The sequence below is a fragment of the Brienomyrus brachyistius genome, chromosome 2, assembly GCF_023856365.1.
Source record: "Brienomyrus brachyistius isolate T26 chromosome 2, BBRACH_0.4, whole genome shotgun sequence".
Classification (NCBI taxonomy): Eukaryota; Metazoa; Chordata; class Actinopteri; order Osteoglossiformes; family Mormyridae; genus Brienomyrus; species Brienomyrus brachyistius.
Window position 1 is genome coordinate 48,941,081 of NC_064534.1, and position 17,434 is coordinate 48,958,514.

General features: G+C 46.8%; 1 protein-coding gene across 3 annotated transcripts in view; it reads right to left on the reverse strand.

Annotated features, from left to right (window-relative positions):
• The window catches only part of osbp2b (oxysterol binding protein 2b), a 50,408-nt gene that overhangs the window by 20,618 nt on the left and 12,356 nt on the right, over nucleotides 1–17,434 (reverse strand). For all 3 annotated transcript variants that reach the window (XM_048980678.1, XM_048980668.1, XM_048980688.1), the window contains one exon: nucleotides 21–271. In XM_048980678.1, coding sequence (XP_048836635.1) covers nucleotides 21–271 — 251 coding nt within the window. The remainder of the gene's footprint in view (nucleotides 1–20; nucleotides 272–17,434) is intronic.

Below are 17,434 nucleotides of genomic sequence, written 5' to 3' on the forward strand. Positions count from 1 at the left end.
GCGACAGGCACTATACTCACATTGATCATAGCATTGGAGGTGATACGGAAGAGCGTGGCCCGTTCGTTGACGGCCTTTATCTTCTCCCCACCCTCCACGGGCACACGCAGGCCTTCGAGCTCACTCAGGGAGCGCTGCAGAGCTGCCCCATGCTTGGCAATCAGGTCGTTGCAGGTGCTCAGGTCATCAAGCTTGCTGGCTAGAGTCTTCAGCGTACCCTGAATCTCACTTCTGTCCGACTGGGAGGCAGGCTCCTCGTCACCAGAATCATCTACGAGGGGGAGGAGGGCTACGTTAAGAAAGGGCATTCTGTTGGACTAGCCACTCTGGCATGTTCAAAGCATATACCTCCAAGACCAGATGAACTCATCTGAATGCATCATGGGAATCTGACCCAAATGGACATGTAACAGCATGCGTAAAACTCTTCGGAAGTCCACACAAAGTAATCCCAATAAGCCATTAAAGAAAACTAAATTGAAAACAGCAGGCTTAACAATCAGTGATGGCATCTATGGTGTGATAAAACAACGTTCCTTTAATTTAAAAATAAGGCAGCACACTGGTGCCGCCCTGCTGGCCAACCACACCTCCCAGAGCATCTCGCACTTAGTCAGCTACTGAACAGGGCAAAAGGAAATCATTATAGTCAGCACATCTGGAAGTGAAGTTAAATGTAAAAACAGAGAAGCACGCCGACTGTGTGAGTGTCCACACACATAATAATGAGTGATAAAAAAATGACCTCAGCCTTAATCATGCAACAAGGATATATATTTATGACAGATTTAACATTCTGCAATAAAATGTTGTATGTGAACTTTGCTCTAATTAATATAATGATTCATTTTCACACATGCCAAACGCCTTCACACAGCTGCCATCACTCCCACCCCTCCATCCTCTTTAATTTAGGGCTTCCTGTAGCCAAAAAGGCACACGTGAGTCATCCATCTGCTGCACTGACAGGGTGGAACATCAGTGTGGGGGACTGGGTCTGAAGGAACAATTTAACGACCAAAGGAGTCTCCTTGAATTCCAATATGCAGGTGATGAGTCCACCCTGAGAGCCAGACAAGCATCACTACCCTCACGCCTGCTATACTGCACCATTGCCATGGAGAAGATGGACAACATCAGATCAGTTTAGTCCCCAGAGGACTTTGAGTCATGCGTGGGAGTCTTAGAGTAGACCGTCTCCCCAGCATGAAAATCAGGCTGACAACTGGGAAGGGGACTTCCACTAAGAAATCCTCCATCAGAGTGGCTTTCCCGCTGGAGGAGAATCCTAAAACAGGCGATGCACAGTCAACAGCGGACCATCAGGCACCACTGTGAGTTGGATGTTCTGCACTGAATATCACAAAAAATAGACAAAATGACTCAACATAGTTTTTATGGGCAAAGAATAGGCGATTAAACATAAACTGAAAAATGAATTACAAGCACAGACTCACTCACACGCTGACCGCAGCTAATCGCATCGATCATGGTCCTGGAGCATGATGGGAGGGCAGTAAATTCTAGATCTCATCACTGATAAATGTGTGTTAGTAACCCTCACTGCTCTTTTGCTCTGTTTTATGGCTGCCCCCCTGCTCCTCCTCCCCCCCAAAAAAAACAAACACACATTCACATGCTCCCAAAGCCACGCACATATTTCTCTTTCACAAAGATCGTTGACAGGACCGCGCATAATGACAGCGGAGATTTGGAGTGAAGCCACTGGTTATGACAGCAGCGGACAGGAGGCCCTGACAGCATCAGAGACATGACAGGATGCAGGGAGCGCCAGCACCATCCTGGGCAGCTTATGGGCAGAGCCCAGAGCAATCGCAGACCCCGGGGGTCAAACTCAGCTAGTTAGTACTGAGAAAACACTGAGGCCACCTCACACTGTCAGGGGCATTAATTAAGAGAGAATTAAACAGGCAAATAACCACATGTTTCACTGCTAAATGAGCTAGATCCTCATGCAGGATGGTAGGAAAGAGAGAAGCTGTCGGTGAGGAGCAGCCAATAACACTGTGCCCAAAAGCTGCTGCGTTGAAACTTTTTAAAATTAGTATTATTTGCTTTTTTATCACATCACTTAAGGAGCTTTGTTGGATTTTTCTAGATTTCATGATATTTAACAAATAAAATGAAGCTTACCATGATTTTTTTTTTTTTTTTTACATTTTACCTCTCTTTTGCTTCAGATTTACTGAAAGGAGGTTTTAAAAGTTTGACAGTTCATGTGAAAATATTTCAAAACACAAAACCCAAAAGCAGCTGAGAGACACTGAAACTGCACATCAGCAGCCACAGCCACGTGCAGAAGTTCTACATTCACTTCCTGGGACTGAATGGGGATCAGAGCGAGCAGAGAAATGCCACAGTGGGGGGAGGTTCTCTGCATAAAGGAAGAGGAGCGCACTGCTTTTCTGAAACCTCCGATCCTCAACAGCACCCGTCTCCTGCCATCCCTTTGATTCGCTGTTATTCTTCAAACTACTCTTCCCCTAAGACTGGTTCATAAAATTGTACCATAGAATCGAGGATTGGCCCAGTTTGTGTTTTTTATTCAATTAAATGCTAACAATGATATTCACGGCCGAAGGTGGTGCAACGGTTAAAGACCTGTAGACTGACCACTGCTGGTTTACGCCCTGAAGTAGCTCTGAGCGATCGGAAATGATAAGCTGATGGATTATGATCTCACATTCTAATCACTTACGTAAACCATTTGTAGGTTTCAGTTGCAACCTCATAATTCATTGGAATTCTGTCATTTTTCAGTGACAGGGCGGGGGTGTCACCCAGGATGCACTGGCGCATCCCCTTTCCCAGCAATCCCCCAACGGCAACCCACAATTCACTGCACAGTCCAATCCGCCTCAAACTGCACTCTGGAAGTTAGGTAGGCTGAGGCTGTTCCTTAGAGAAGAACCTGTCCGCACCGAACTGGGACAGGAGCAGCCCAGCAGGAACCTGAGCAGAAGTACAAGCAGCACCACTGGGCCTACAAAGGCCCACAGAAATCTGTCAAGCTGGATGAGCACATTAGACCCCACAGAATCATGGGAACACAGGGACTCTGTATTACTATTAATCACGTTTATAACTATTGTAGCATAAGGAAATGGTTCAGCAGTAAAGGATTCCTAGTTCTCTCACCTTGAAGATTCACTAAAGTGATTCCTGAAGGAGATGGGGGCTGTGCTGACACCATTATGTAATACCGAGGGACACATTTACAGCTCTACAGCTTGGTTGCAGTTAGAGGCATTCATTGCAAGGTTTCCATTTTCGGTGTTCCAAACAGAAGGGAACAACAAGGAAAAACCTAAGTGCTAGAAATCAAGCTAAAGTTAATAAAGTAACCTACAATTATGTGTGTTTTTTTTTCTTACTTTTGCAATGTTATCTGATTGGCTCAACAGGTGGGCATTCTAATGCATAAACATGTTGAATCTGTAGTCGACTCATCATGAAGCTCGCGCTCCAACTGAGACCATTCACAACAAACACTGAACACTCCTGCAGGTGCTCAGGCTTTTCAGCCCAGCTCAGCGACCCAGCGATTGATCGTTGACGGGTGTCCCCTGGCTGAGACGGGCTTCTACATCCGGTCTCTGCCAAGAGAGCTCCCGTGGGATCTCTGCGATGGTGCGGCATATGGCAAGCCGCCAATGTCACTAAAATAAAAACTCCTGTCTATCTGATGCTAAGGAAGAATGGAACAATGAGGAAAGAACTCTGCTTGGTCAGCATCCAGGCAACAGTGGAAAAAAAAGAGCATTTTTGGGGCTGGAACATAATCTTATCTGAGTCTACAGTGGTGGACAAGAGAAAGAGGAAAAACATATGAGAGGACAGAGGGATAGAGCAGAAGGTTCCATCCTTTCTTAAACAGGGATCCACAAATGACAATAAACCAGTGCTGACGATTCCCTACTGTTAATGCATGATCATACTGTATAAGGACTTCGATGGCTCTTCCTCCTTTACTGTTTTTAACGCCAAGTGCACTGGGTAAATACCAGTATTTCATCAATATATAAAACATCTCTGCAGACCCCAGGCTGAAACCCATGGTGTAGAGGGTTATGATGGCCTTTGATTGTGGCTGTAACAACCTGGACTCCATCTGGGTCGCTCAGAGAAGGCGAATCAGGGACCGCCCCCAAGAAAAGGGCTGCGAGCCTCAGAAGCACTGGTCCAGTCTCTGAACTGCCAGACTGCTCCCAGATCCAGGCTCAAATTAGACACTGAGCTTTCAGTCCTGAAGGCATGAGGGTGAAAAGTGAAAACTGGCATACAGGCAAACTGCAGAAGGGGTGGGGAGTGGAAAATCACAGGAATTACAGTAAATATAACCCCCTGAGCTATATATAAGTCGGAAAATTCACAGGAACTGTCTACTATATTGAAGGGTATAACTGCACCCAAAATGCCCGGAAAACCTATAACATGGTGGAATTTTGCCTGGCTTAACTCTATGAAATTGACTTGGAACAGAGCTGAACAGACACATGCTGAAACTACGAGTTACCCCCGCAGGAAACCTGGGACGTAATGACAGCCTAGGAAGGCAGGGTAATGTTCTGGCACAAGGCCCATGGAGAACTCAGAACAACATGAGTGGTTTTGCTGGGATGGACACACTGCCGGAAGCCTCCGTGCAGTGAAGGCCAGCCATCCCGCATATGTGACCATGAGCACTGTTCCGGATGGGAATGGGGTGGGGGGCCTTCTAAAATAGGCCAGGTATCTTGGCTGTCTGCAGCAGAACTCTCCCACTGGTCTGTTGGGGGCACCATAAGTTGCAGGTTGCTACCGGGTGAGTCGCACAGTCCTCCAGTTGGCTTACGGCTCCCAGTCAAGTTTCCGATGTTGGCTGTGAGGTGGAGGTCGGCACTTAGGGGGTGTGAAATAAAAGAACTGGTGCCAAACTGACACCTGCAATGCCTACGGAGTAGCCTGCCATGGGGAAGCATGTTGGATGATGCGGGGACAGAGACCAGGAAGTAATCATGTGGAGGGAAAACCGCAAGTCATAAGAAGCTCATCAAGACCAAAGAGTCCTGCACCTGCAAAGGACACAACAGCTGTCCAAAATGTCTCTGATGCAGCACAACATGATGGAGAATGGCTGAAGTGATCGAAAGATTATCAAATCAAAGTGCTGAGCAAGCCACCCTTCACCTGAAACTGATTACGCAGGACCTGACAAGGTGGGAAGGGTCAGAGGAGACGTGTCAGAACAAAGCAAATATGAAGGGGCTGGTAAAGCATTATTAGGGACCAGAGGCAAGGCATTTTGCGAATGAGAAATTAGGAGCTAACCAGGGGTCAAGTGGTGGAGTTGTGCAAATGGTGGAGCATCGAGGATCCAGTCATGCCTATAGCAGTCGGGTAGGTAGCTGTAGAGACAGCCTGGGGACCTTGAAGAGCAGGCCCAACTTAGCTAGCTTCCTATAGAGCCCCAAGGCTTTGTATCAAACATTGCCCCCACAGGTTTGGGGCAGCAGAGCTGCCAAATAATATGCCACACTACTTCATTTTAATTAGCTGTTGTAATTATTACAAATTAAGGAATCTACCATTTCAGGAAATGGTCAAATGGGCAAATTATCGAACAAGGGGTACTGGAAGACTCCAGAATTCCAGATTTCTTCCCGCTGCCAACAGGAGCTCTGAACAAAGTCGCATTTAAGTTAAACAACAGCAGGTGGTGTAGCAGTTAGGGAAATCAGCACGTAACACGAAGATTGCCATTTCAAGCGTTCCAGGTAAAAAGGGTGTTATGAAATACCCTTCAGAGAAGGGTACTTAACCAAAAACTCTCAACATTCAGCTAAATAAAAAGATGGAAGTTGTTAAAAGCTGGGCAGAGAGATGCTACGCTGCTGATGAAATTGGTGCCCTACAGCTGGGGGAAATGTGTTTGGCACATCCCTGATTCCCCTCACTTGTAAATCACTGCTGAGGAATGGATATCACAGCTGCCGATGATGGTGATTCACATAATTTTAGGAAAAAAAAGTAGTAGTTCTGCCATCGAAGTCTGATTAGAGTTTACAGATGGTTAAAAGCCTAATTAACATATTAAATCAGTCAGAATCACTAGCATTACTCATTAGGAGTTACTAGCATTATTCATCCCTATCAGGAGACAGCACAGTGTCCATTTGCAATTAGAAACCAAGGAGTACCTATAAACAGAATAAAAAGATTGATTAATAAACTGATTAAAAGCCCACTGTAAAGGAGCAGCCTATCAGTGCAGGAAGGTGAGTGCGGAGACTATGGGCACGGGGATTAGTCACGGGGATCTAGGCTGATCTTAACTTATGTGCCTAAAGCCACATACATACACCTTTTCCAACATTCACATTGTCTGGAGATGAGGCTCAGTTAAACAGTGTAACTATGGTGACCAACTCCTCCTCTTCCCCATCCTTGGGTGAAGAAACCTGATCTGCCTGCCTCCATCCTGCCCTGGTGCTTCCAGGTAACTCACTCACTCTCAGAGTGAGAACCCAGACACCAGCGGTGCCTGGACCTCCAGGGAGTCCATGAAATTAAGTGTAAGAGGCGTTTCAAACACTGGGTTTTGCTATGGCGGAAAACGGTGCCAGGTATGGGACTATTATTTCAGGGATGTCCATGGCATATGGAATACAGAAAGGGAATACATGGAATACAGTCACAGACACTGTCAAAAAAAAAGCTTCGTTAGCATGAATTTACATGGACCAAAGCTATAGGAAGCAGTAAAAGTTCATAGTAGGCAATCATGTGTCAAAATACTTCAAAAACATTGTTTCAGTTTTTACGTTGTTATTTTGAGGCAAAAATAATTCAAGAGGAAGACCACAGACAACAGGCATCAACAGGCAAATTAGCTGAATTCAGGCTGACAGGCGAAGGCAAACCCCATCATTTTTATGCGAGACAATGGTGCTGGTTCACGTGGCGACAGTCACTGTTCTGTCTCACAAACAGCTTGTCTTCTCCATGGCTATCCTCACTAAAATTAACAGGAAGCTGTGAATGAAAACAGTTGCCCTAGAAACGGATGCCCACGCAGTGATGAAGAGTTATTTTTAGCAGACCTGGGAATGACGCATTTCACACTGTCTCCGCTCTGCACCCCCCACCCCCCCCCGCCCCGGCTTGTGTGCATGTGTGTGCGACTTTCAAACGGAGCCAAAGAGAAGTGAGTGACAGAGAGAAGGAGAGAGAGGAGGCGTGAAGGAGAGAAAATGAGGTGCATAGATTCAGGATGCAACCTTGTTAAGCAATTGCGGAAGCGAATTCCCCCAAGACACCCGCAAGAGACAAATAAAGGAGACAGCAACCGCGACACAGACAACGAGCACAACAGTTGACTCATTTAAGCCTCAGTGTGGTACTGGAAACAAGACACGAGAGAATAAGACCGTTCTAACATACGTGAAGCATCTCCACTGGCTACACGTCTTTTTAACAATAACCAGTCCCAATTACAGCAATGCTCTGTAGCTTGATTCTCTCTCCAAGGTCAATTCACTTGCTTTCCCGATCATCTTAATGGATCAATACTGAATGCATCTGGGGTGCTGGAAGCAAAATATTTCATAGATCTGACCCATCTTCACCTCAGTCTCCTTCAAGACCATAAAGTGTGGTTACTAATTAGCTATCCTCCCTGTGCCTCAGCTAGTGCCTGTGTCTCTGTGGGCATTAAGTCTAAGCTCTCCTGCCTAAAGAGGGAGCTGCTTTAAATGAACCATAACTGGCTTAAAACAGAATGTGTGGGGATTTTCACAGGATAGCAAAACCAAGCTGATCCCAAACTATAAAACAACAGACTACATACAGAGGGCACCAGTTACAAAGGACACCAGGGTCCTGTGTCCACAGAATGCATGGGGATTTTCCCACAGAATGCATGAAGATCTGAACTGTTATTTCAGTGTAGCTACAATGATATCTGACAGTTTTTCCAAAGGATAAGGTTCATCTGAAGGCCATGTGTGTTTCATTTCTGAATAGCTGAATACCGTAATTTGGAAAATGTTTGAGGAAGCGGATTACAAAGTGGACTTGAGAGGGGTTGAAATGAAAAGCTGTAGACACAAAGTCCATGTTTCTTCTGTCACATTTTGAGGCTGAAAACTTGCAGCTTCCCCTTTTCTTTGTGAGACAATGATCTGACATGCTGAAAAGGTAGCTGGCTGATCACAATCTCCTAACACAGAGTCCTAAGGGGGGAGTGAAAGATAGATGGTCATAAATAGATGGTAAACTGTCCAGTTTGAAGGAAGCTGAAGAGAGAAATGAGACTGACATAAATACAGATTCAAATACAGAGGTTGGAGAACAAGGTTAAGTGAGACTGGATTGTCATTAAAATAAAAAATATTTCTGAACTTCAACATGATTCCTACTGTACTGGATACCTCTCACTGGGCAGAATACACATACTTGCACACATGCATTTGCGTTTCTGTCTAAATGTCATCTTGATTTAATTAATGATCACTAACCCCGTTCTAATGAAACTGGAGCACTCTCCCAAAAGTTGTCTCCGCAAGGATAATGGGTCTCGCACACAGGCGCACAGCCCTCTTATCTTCTGACCTAGACTCACTCTCTTTGGAGGGCACAGAGAAACCAGAGACAAAGTTTATAAGACGATAGCGGACCAAAAGGACGACAAAAGTGCTCTCCAAGGACAGTGGCGACCCTCATCAGCCACGGTGCACTGCAGAAAGTCATCTTTTTCCTTTCGCACTAAGGCGACATACCTTGCATAAAAGACTCGAAGTGCAAATTGCGACAAGTCTGGCAGTAAGGTGGGACTTCTGAAAGGCAGGACCCACCACACCGTGCCACTGCTATGGCATTTATGTCTTCACATGGTGCATTGTTTCAATTTCGGCATCACAGTCCTTGGGTACGTTTCCCAAAAGCAAAGTTGCTAACTAACTTAGCAACTTAGTTGGAACCATGCAACTAAATGGGTCCAGCTATGCATATTGCTAACGGGAAACGCACCTCTGGCCGGTTAACCAGTATGATGATGATAGCATGCCTGCCACCACACACACAGATAAAAAAAAATTGCAAGAAAGAGAACAAAATGAAAGCTCAACTGGGGGGTCTTGTAGATAAAGAATCAAATCATTGCCCAGCTGGCCCCCTTTAAGACTGATCTCCTGCAGCCTAGCTCACGTTTTCCAACCCGAATCAAAGAGCAGCACAGCGTTAATCATTATGCCACCACACCCCACAGAAGAAGTGTCCCCCCGGTCCGGAGAAGCACATTTCAAATGCAACTCTGTTTCTGACCCATCCCCATTAATTTCCACACCACTGACAATGTACAGAATTTGGGAAGGGAAGTGTTGCTATAACAGATCTGCCAAATAACACAGCCTGTGAGGCGCAATTTCCAAAAAGCTGACATGACATGAAATTGCTGCCGTTTTACACTGAGGAAAGCAGCTTTCACTATTGTTTCCCAGCATGCACTGCAACCCCTGCTGCATCCCAAGCCTGGGCTTTCTTCTGCAGGTAAAATGTGACTATGTGTCCTATCAGATGCTGATTGGAAAGGAGCCCAAATGATTCACACCTGCAAAAGACAGATTTTTTAAATGAAATTAATTACTTAATGAATGCAGTGCTGGGACATATTAAAATAAATGCTCTGTGGTCTGTGACATTTTTATACAGGCCAGTTGTCCTCCAAAGGAAATCCAGTTCTTTGCAGCCAATTCTAGCAATCCTGGCACATGTTGACCATTTGCCCTCTCTACTGGTCAAAACAGGCCAAGCAGCCAAGATAGCACAGTTGTGGAGGTGAGTCCTCTGTTCTAGCACACTGGGTCACAAAACCTAACTGTCAGATTCCTCAGCACATAATCGGATGTACTGTTACAAAATGCTACATTTATGACTAACTGTACTACATCATTGACTAAGACGGTGTGTCACAATCCAGACCAGACACACACACACACACACACCGTGTGGAGGCCAAGCCTGACTGGGCAGTAGAGGCCCCACAGCAGGGGGACACAGCTGCAGGAATGGGGGCAAGTGAAATGAGAAGGAAAGACTGTAGGGGAGTATGTAAGACACAACTGTGGCACCCGAGGCCTCAGGCACCACAGCGACCCTGAAACTCAGGCCTAACTAATCAAACTACTGTATACTGCACAGAAATACAAGCATTGCTAACACCTAAAAAGCCGAACCATGCTGTAACACAGGACTGGCCAGACCTAACTAATCAAACTCCAGATATGCAATACAATGCAGCTGTGGCAGCCAGGTCTTAAACTTTCTCATTAAAGAGACTACTATTGAGATCGACAGAAAAGAGACAAAACTAGAAGAACTAGGTCTAAGACTACCCATGATTTCAAACAGGTACTCAGAACACAGTCTTGGACTGCCCCATATTATTATACACCACCAGAGAGCAGAAAACAGAGAGGCCACTGGCCACACATCTCTCCAGAGTGACAGGCAGTCTCTTCTGGGAAATGCATTCCCACTCCAGGGGTTAACATCACTCAGAGAGAGACCCAGAGAGCCCCAATAATCTCAGATGGAGTAAAAAAAAAATTTTTTAAAAATTCGGAGGAAACCAACTTCCCTAGCTGAGGAAGTGAAAGCCGACCTTAGGAGAGCTAAGGCCCTGCTCTACTGAGCTTTTTCATTTAATATTTCACAGGGGTTTCTGCATACTAATTATCTCTCAAATATAGATCAGTGCTATAATCATAGCTGCTATGGCCTGCACTCTCTGCGTGATCCTGAGGGTGCTAGGACCCTGGGAACAGCTTCCTGCTAGGGTGACTGTTCTGGGGGACAGAGCTTGGAACTGGCATGCACGTTCTGTCGAAGCCAGAATAACAGCGACGCCTCAACTCCTTCCACTTCACAGTCCAGCACTGCCATCCCCATGGCAACCATCCCAGTCACCGGGCAACTTTCTGCCCTGTACTTCTACAGATGCTCTATAAAGCAGGACAAGCCAGCAAGCTGGGAGAGAGACCAAAGCATGCTCTGAGTGTTGCATCATCTTATCACCTTGCTAACACATGCACTGAGAAGAGAGAGAGAGTGAGAGAGAGAGAGAGAGAGAACAGCGTGCCCGACAGCCGAAAGGGAACATCCAACCCGACCCGCCTGGCAGAGCACCCCTCACAGGAAAGCATGACAGGGACCATGCAGCAACTCGGGCCGGACGGGACAGGAATGGGATGCCAGATGGACAGATACCCCCCGCAGGCAGGATGGAGAACCGATGATGACAGGATGCCCACCCGCCCCCACCATACTGACCCTTGTGGAATGCACTGAGGCACCCGGAGCTGCAGAAGGACCGCACCGTCGCCGGCTCCCAACACCCCCGGCCATTCATCCCCTCACTGCGGCCCGAAGTGAGCACTAAGGGTGGGGGGGCCGGGGGGCCGCCTCACTGGCTCTCCTTATTCAGCATCTGCCTTGTGCCCACACATACAGACGCACGCGCTTGCTCGCTCGCTCGCTCTGCTGGAGGGCGGGCGGGCTCTCCCCGGGCACGCCAGTGTTCCCTCACTCTCCGCCTCGGTTCGTTCGGCTCGGTTCCGGAAAACCGGCACGCTGCCGCACGCAGGCGCGCCTTGCCACTGGCCGGCTGTGTCCCTCCACATGCTTCTGTCCCTCTCTCGGTGCAAAGAGAGAGAGAGGGAGAGAGATGGAGAGGAGGAGGGAGTAAAAAAAGGAGGAGGAGGAGGAGGATTCAGCTGCCGGGAGTCATCTATGGGATGCAGCCCATAATGCATTGCTTCATGCTCCCCGATTCAGCCCCTCCTCACCTGACAGCACAAGTCGATACTTAGGCGCTTGTGAAGAGCGATGGGGGTGGGAAGCTGGAGCACATGGCTCCATCACAGCGGGGGGCGGGGGGGGTGCCTGTCTGTCTGTCAGTCAGAAACATCCGGGAGTGCTTCAGGCGAAGGCCTTTCCGCACAGCATGGCCATAAACCCCACTGCTTCCTGTATCACCCAGACCTTGGACTGGGGAGACCAGCCTAGGAAAGCGATCCGGGAAGCCCGCTTTCCCAGCAGCCTTAAAAGTCAGCGCTTGTCGTAGCTGGAGCGGGATCACCTTGACAATAACATCTCATCCACACAGCGAGCTGCGTTCAGGGTCACCGTGTGTGTGCGCGCATGCATGCATGTCTTTCTACTGCTTACGGTCAGGCATGACTGCAATTAGCTGCTATGTAGGCTGACCATCCCCAATCAGATGGCAGTTAACCAAAGTTAGGAGCTAAACAGCTCTTTTTCAAAGTGGCCACCTTCTCTCGTTTCTGTGTTTCTTGGGGGGCAGTAATATAGTAATTAGTGACACCCCCCTCCCCCCGACATAATATAGGTATCCAATGTTACTCAAAAATGCATTCAAACCAAAAAATGTACAAACACCGAACACCAATACACGCAGGGGAACAACATGACGAGCACTGAGGTCAAGCCAAAGCAAGACTCCACTCGCATGCTAGAGACTGAGCACTGAAAGCCTCTCCAGTTTCACTAACTTACTCCAGCTTCACAAAGTACATTGAACGAACACTCTCAACATGAGCGGGTCATTTCCATTTGCAGCACACAATGCAGACCCCAGCGGGTGGTGTCCACAGACTCGGAAGACGGGGCGGGCAGAGTTGAACAAATAAAGTAAAACAGCCGTTTATCAGCTCTGAAATCGAAAACAAAAATGTAGACCATAAGTAAACAAACGTAGTGAGCTTAAATGCAGCTCAGCGTACTTTTATTTTGAATTATTAACAGCATGGTCTAGACAGTCTACACTAATAGTAAACACAACAGTCCAAAAACAGAACCTCCAATAATGGGAACATACAGTCACTCACATTTCCTGTTGGACAGAACATCAAACCCAAAGCAATATGTTTTAACATTATTACATTGAGGCTGCTTAGCAGACACTTTCACCCAAAATTATGAATATTACTTCCAGATACACTACAGTCAATAGGCTAGTCCCTAGTACAACAGAGGAGCGTGCCAGGAATGAACAGCCACTGAATTACAAGGTCACCTCCCTAATTGCAAATTTCCCACTTGTGGGACTAATAAAGGATTATCTTATCTCATCTCATCTTAAGTAGCACACCACCAGCAGCCTTCAGTAGTGACTCCCTGTTACACACTGACTTTCATTCCAGCTCAGCCCTAACAGATCATCACTTCCCAGAAGCTGACATATGGTGATATCTGTGAATTGCTTCCGAGAAATACTTTTAAGGAAACGAAACCAGAAGAAAGAGCAAAGTTTTTCCACCCTTAAAATGAGTAAAGTCACAAAGTCTCCTTGCAACTCCACAGTGAATCCCCATCTGGAGTGCAGTCTGCTCAGTTCCAAGCAGAACATGGGGCACAAGCTTCTCTCGCTAACGCTCTCATTTTAACATGAACCAGCACTGGCTGGTATTCTGGGAAAAGGTCAGCAAGACCCGAACTGATTCAGATGAGGTCACTGCTTCGCTGTGCCCTGTTGTCTTTAAACTTCTCACTTGCAGTTATGATTGCAGTGTTGGATGGTGGGGTGCCAGTGGTACACTTGCAGAACTTACCTTACCTTCGGTGTGTGGTATAAGACTGGGGTTTGTTGGTTTGGGGTGCAAAACAGGTGACCTTCATTACCATTATATAGAGCCAACGGCATTCATTTCAGCTCAAACATGCTTCAGACTGATTAGCAGGGGGATCTGGGAGTATGAGGGAGGGATGTGCTGTCTGCACACCACAGTATGATAGAGATGCCATGGCATGTCCTTTTTTGGCAAAGTGCACTGGGGGTGAAAGATAGGTGCAACTAATCAAAAAAATGGGGACATCAAAATGCCGAGCCATCCACCCCTCACCCACAATGGCCATGTGATGAAAACAATTCACAGCTATGAAGCTGCTAATTTGATGTCATCATTAAAGCGCCATTAATCGTCTCATACAGCAATCACTGGGAAAAGGGGTCTCTGCCAAAGAAAGTGGAAAAGACACCCTGCTGACAACTCCAATAAGAGAGGATGGGGAAGAGGCTCTGATATTGGAGGGGAGGGAGGGGGGGCAGGACCTGGGACCCTTCAATTAACGCTGGACTGGCACCTGTAACATTAGGCAGGGTGACCGACTACATAACACTTTAATAGAGCCATCATGAGCTGCAACTGACTGCAAAACAGTGACCCCCCCATGACTTTTGAGGGACAGTCAGCAAAAGTGGCCTGGGTTAACCACAAGGACGTAGGTGGAACTGTGGGATATAAAAAAATGCTATGTTTGGACCGCCAGGTCTGGTTAAAAACAACAGAAACGTACACACGGATCTGCACACCAAGCCTATCGACCACAAAACAATGGGAGGCGGATATACTCCCCCCCCGGCACTTAGAAGATGAACGGGAGGAACTCCATCTGATGTTGGAGTCGAATTGGCTCACTGTCACGGAACTGAGAACCCACCAGGTCCATGAGCACGGCTACAGGGAGGGATGACAGCCCAAATACAGCATCGGAATGGGGTGAAATGATGGACAGAGGCAGATGAAACTACCTGAAGTTCAAGGGTATCTCAGGAAGATATCTGTGGACAGACATTCTCTCTCAGATTTAAAGCAGCTTACAAACTTAAAAGCAAGATTTAAATCTGGGAAAGGAATATAGGCTCCAGAATGAGGTGCTGTTCTTTTGGTACCAGTACTTTTGGACTGTAGCTACCAGGAACCCTCCAGCAATATGTTTTTTTCCCACCAGCATTAAATGGGAGGCACCAGCCTGAACCCAAGATCCAGCATCACCTGCCAAAGCTGTAGCTGTATCAGTTCTAACCTCTGGCACCCACCACACAGATGACATTGAGTGGGTTCCTAAATGATAATCCATCTGCAAACAAAGGAATAATTTTGTATGTGGCTCTGGATATGATTATATGGTAATTTACAATATATCATTTTATATAGGACTTGCTTTCTGTTGCTGGGAAATGTTTCTCTGGAGATACCAAGTACAGTTCTTACAATAAAGATCTGAAGAACATCCCAACTGCAGGAAAACCAAACAAAACAGTCTCAATATCATTCAACACACAGAGCCCAACTCATCTCCAGACAGAGGATGCCAGCTGGTTTAACTGGAAACTGCACGAACAACAAGGGGGAGGGAGACTCATTCCACCACAGTACAAACACCAAGTGGGTGAAAGTCTTCTAGGACGAAACGAGTGTTTCTGAAAAAATGGTGTGGCGGTGGGGGGAGGGGGGGTGGGGGAGTCACCAGGAACAGATGGTGGCAGGGAGGAGGGCTGCCCTGCTTCCGATCACAGTTTGACATGGGCTATTCCCACTGTGAAGAAAGCAGAGTCCCCTCCCTAGCCTGCCTCCCTCATGGTTGGGGCTGGTCTTCAGCAGCTGAGCGAATCAGCTGGAACCGTGGGCGGTCAGTGACCAGTCACCAGAGAGCGATGACTCTCTCTGGCCTTCGATTTAAAAAGACACTGCATAAACCGGGACAATGGAGACATAAGCCTCACATCCGGCACCCCCCACCAGTGATATAACACAGCCTGTTTATGCATACATTAACAGGGACAGAAGGAGGTCATTCCTACAGACTGCATCACAGAGCCATACTGCAAAGCTAGCTAGCCGAAGTAATTCTCATTTTGTCCTGTTTATGGGGGGCGAGATGACTCGATACAGAATGGTCTCTCTCAGTAAGAAGACAAATAATTGCAGCCCAAAAAGGAGCAAGTCAGTATAAAGAAGTAAAACAAGCGATCCAATAATGCTGATGCCGACACGAGAAGGTGCCCTTATGTGTGCTTGATGGGAGGGGGGTTGACTAAAGTTGAACGCTCTCCCCCTGCAAAAAAAAAAAACATGGTTTCTTCCTTGTACAAATTCCCATGCCACAATGCAGCAACGTGTGTGTTACAGTAAAAACCACCTTCACACATTGACTTTAAAAAAAAAAGAGAGAGAGCGAGAAAGAAGCTACCAGCTTTGGGACAGGACCCCATTTTACCGTTCAAGCGCAAAGATGTGAAACAAACAGGTATAACACATTTAAGAAATCAACACGAAACTGGCGACCAGCCGACAAAACAACGTCAGCGGAGCCTGATCTATTCCAGCGGTGTAGGATGCTCAAAAACCTCACGCACAGAAAATGGTGGTGCCCGGCATCCAGGACGAGGTTCTGCTATGCGTCTAGAGAAGGAACAGGGAGAGCAGCGGCAATGTGAACGCAGGAGTAAAGAACCGAGAACGGGAAAGCAGTCAAGAGACGGGCAGAAGAGCGTGCTCTGCCATGCACCCAGGCGACAGCGTACTGTGGACAGACCACCAAGCACAAGGTCCCCCAGGTAAAGAACAGCCTGAGATGAGTGACCCTGAGGAAGAGAGGAGCTCCATGAATCAAGAACAGGTAACCGCCAATGAGAATATAAGGTGCAAAACTGCATATAAAACACACCCCATTTCTCCCAAATTACATTCATTTCAAAATTAGACCCTGGTTTTGGGAGCATAAAGATCTAAACACAGACCGTGAGATGGGATTTGCTTCAGCTAACCCACAGCATCGTCCCCGTTGTCCTCGTTTGAGGCGGCGCATGAACGGCTCTCTGAATCAGAGCTCAACCAAGCATAACGAGAACCCAGCGGGACACAAGCTGCCATTCATAACGTCACAGCTACTAGACACATAGCAAGTCGTTACAAAATCCATTGGAAGCTGTGACCAATCGAAACGCAACAACTGCTGCTCATGAAAGAGTGGAACCGAACACGTGACCATTCATAAAAGACTTGAATGGAACATGTGACCATTCATAAAACAGTGGAATGAAAAACACAGAACATTCATAAATCACCAGAATGGAGCAATATGCAACAGAACACGTGACCATTCATAAAAACAAGAGGAATGAAACACAGAATATAAAAAAAAAAAAAATGACCAGAATGGAACGCGTGACTATTTATAAATCAATGGAATGGAACACAGAACTTTCACAAATCACCTAAATGGAACACGTGGCCATTTATAAAACATATTGGAACGGGATATGTGACAATTCATAAAACAGCAGAATGGAACACCAAACATTCATAAATCACTGGAATGGAACCTGTGACCATTCACAAAGCACCCTGCAATAGGGGATTCAGAACAGCTTGATGGAGAAAGCAACACAAGACAGAGGTCATGGGTGTGATCAGGCTGTCACAGCCCTGCAGTCAGACCTACACCTGCTCAAAGGATGAGACTGTAATGGGAGAAAAGGAAACTGGGCCTTTAAATCTGGATGACATGGAGCCCATTCCTCAACAGAGAAACACACGTCCCAGCAGAGACTGGCCATCTTACTCAGGCA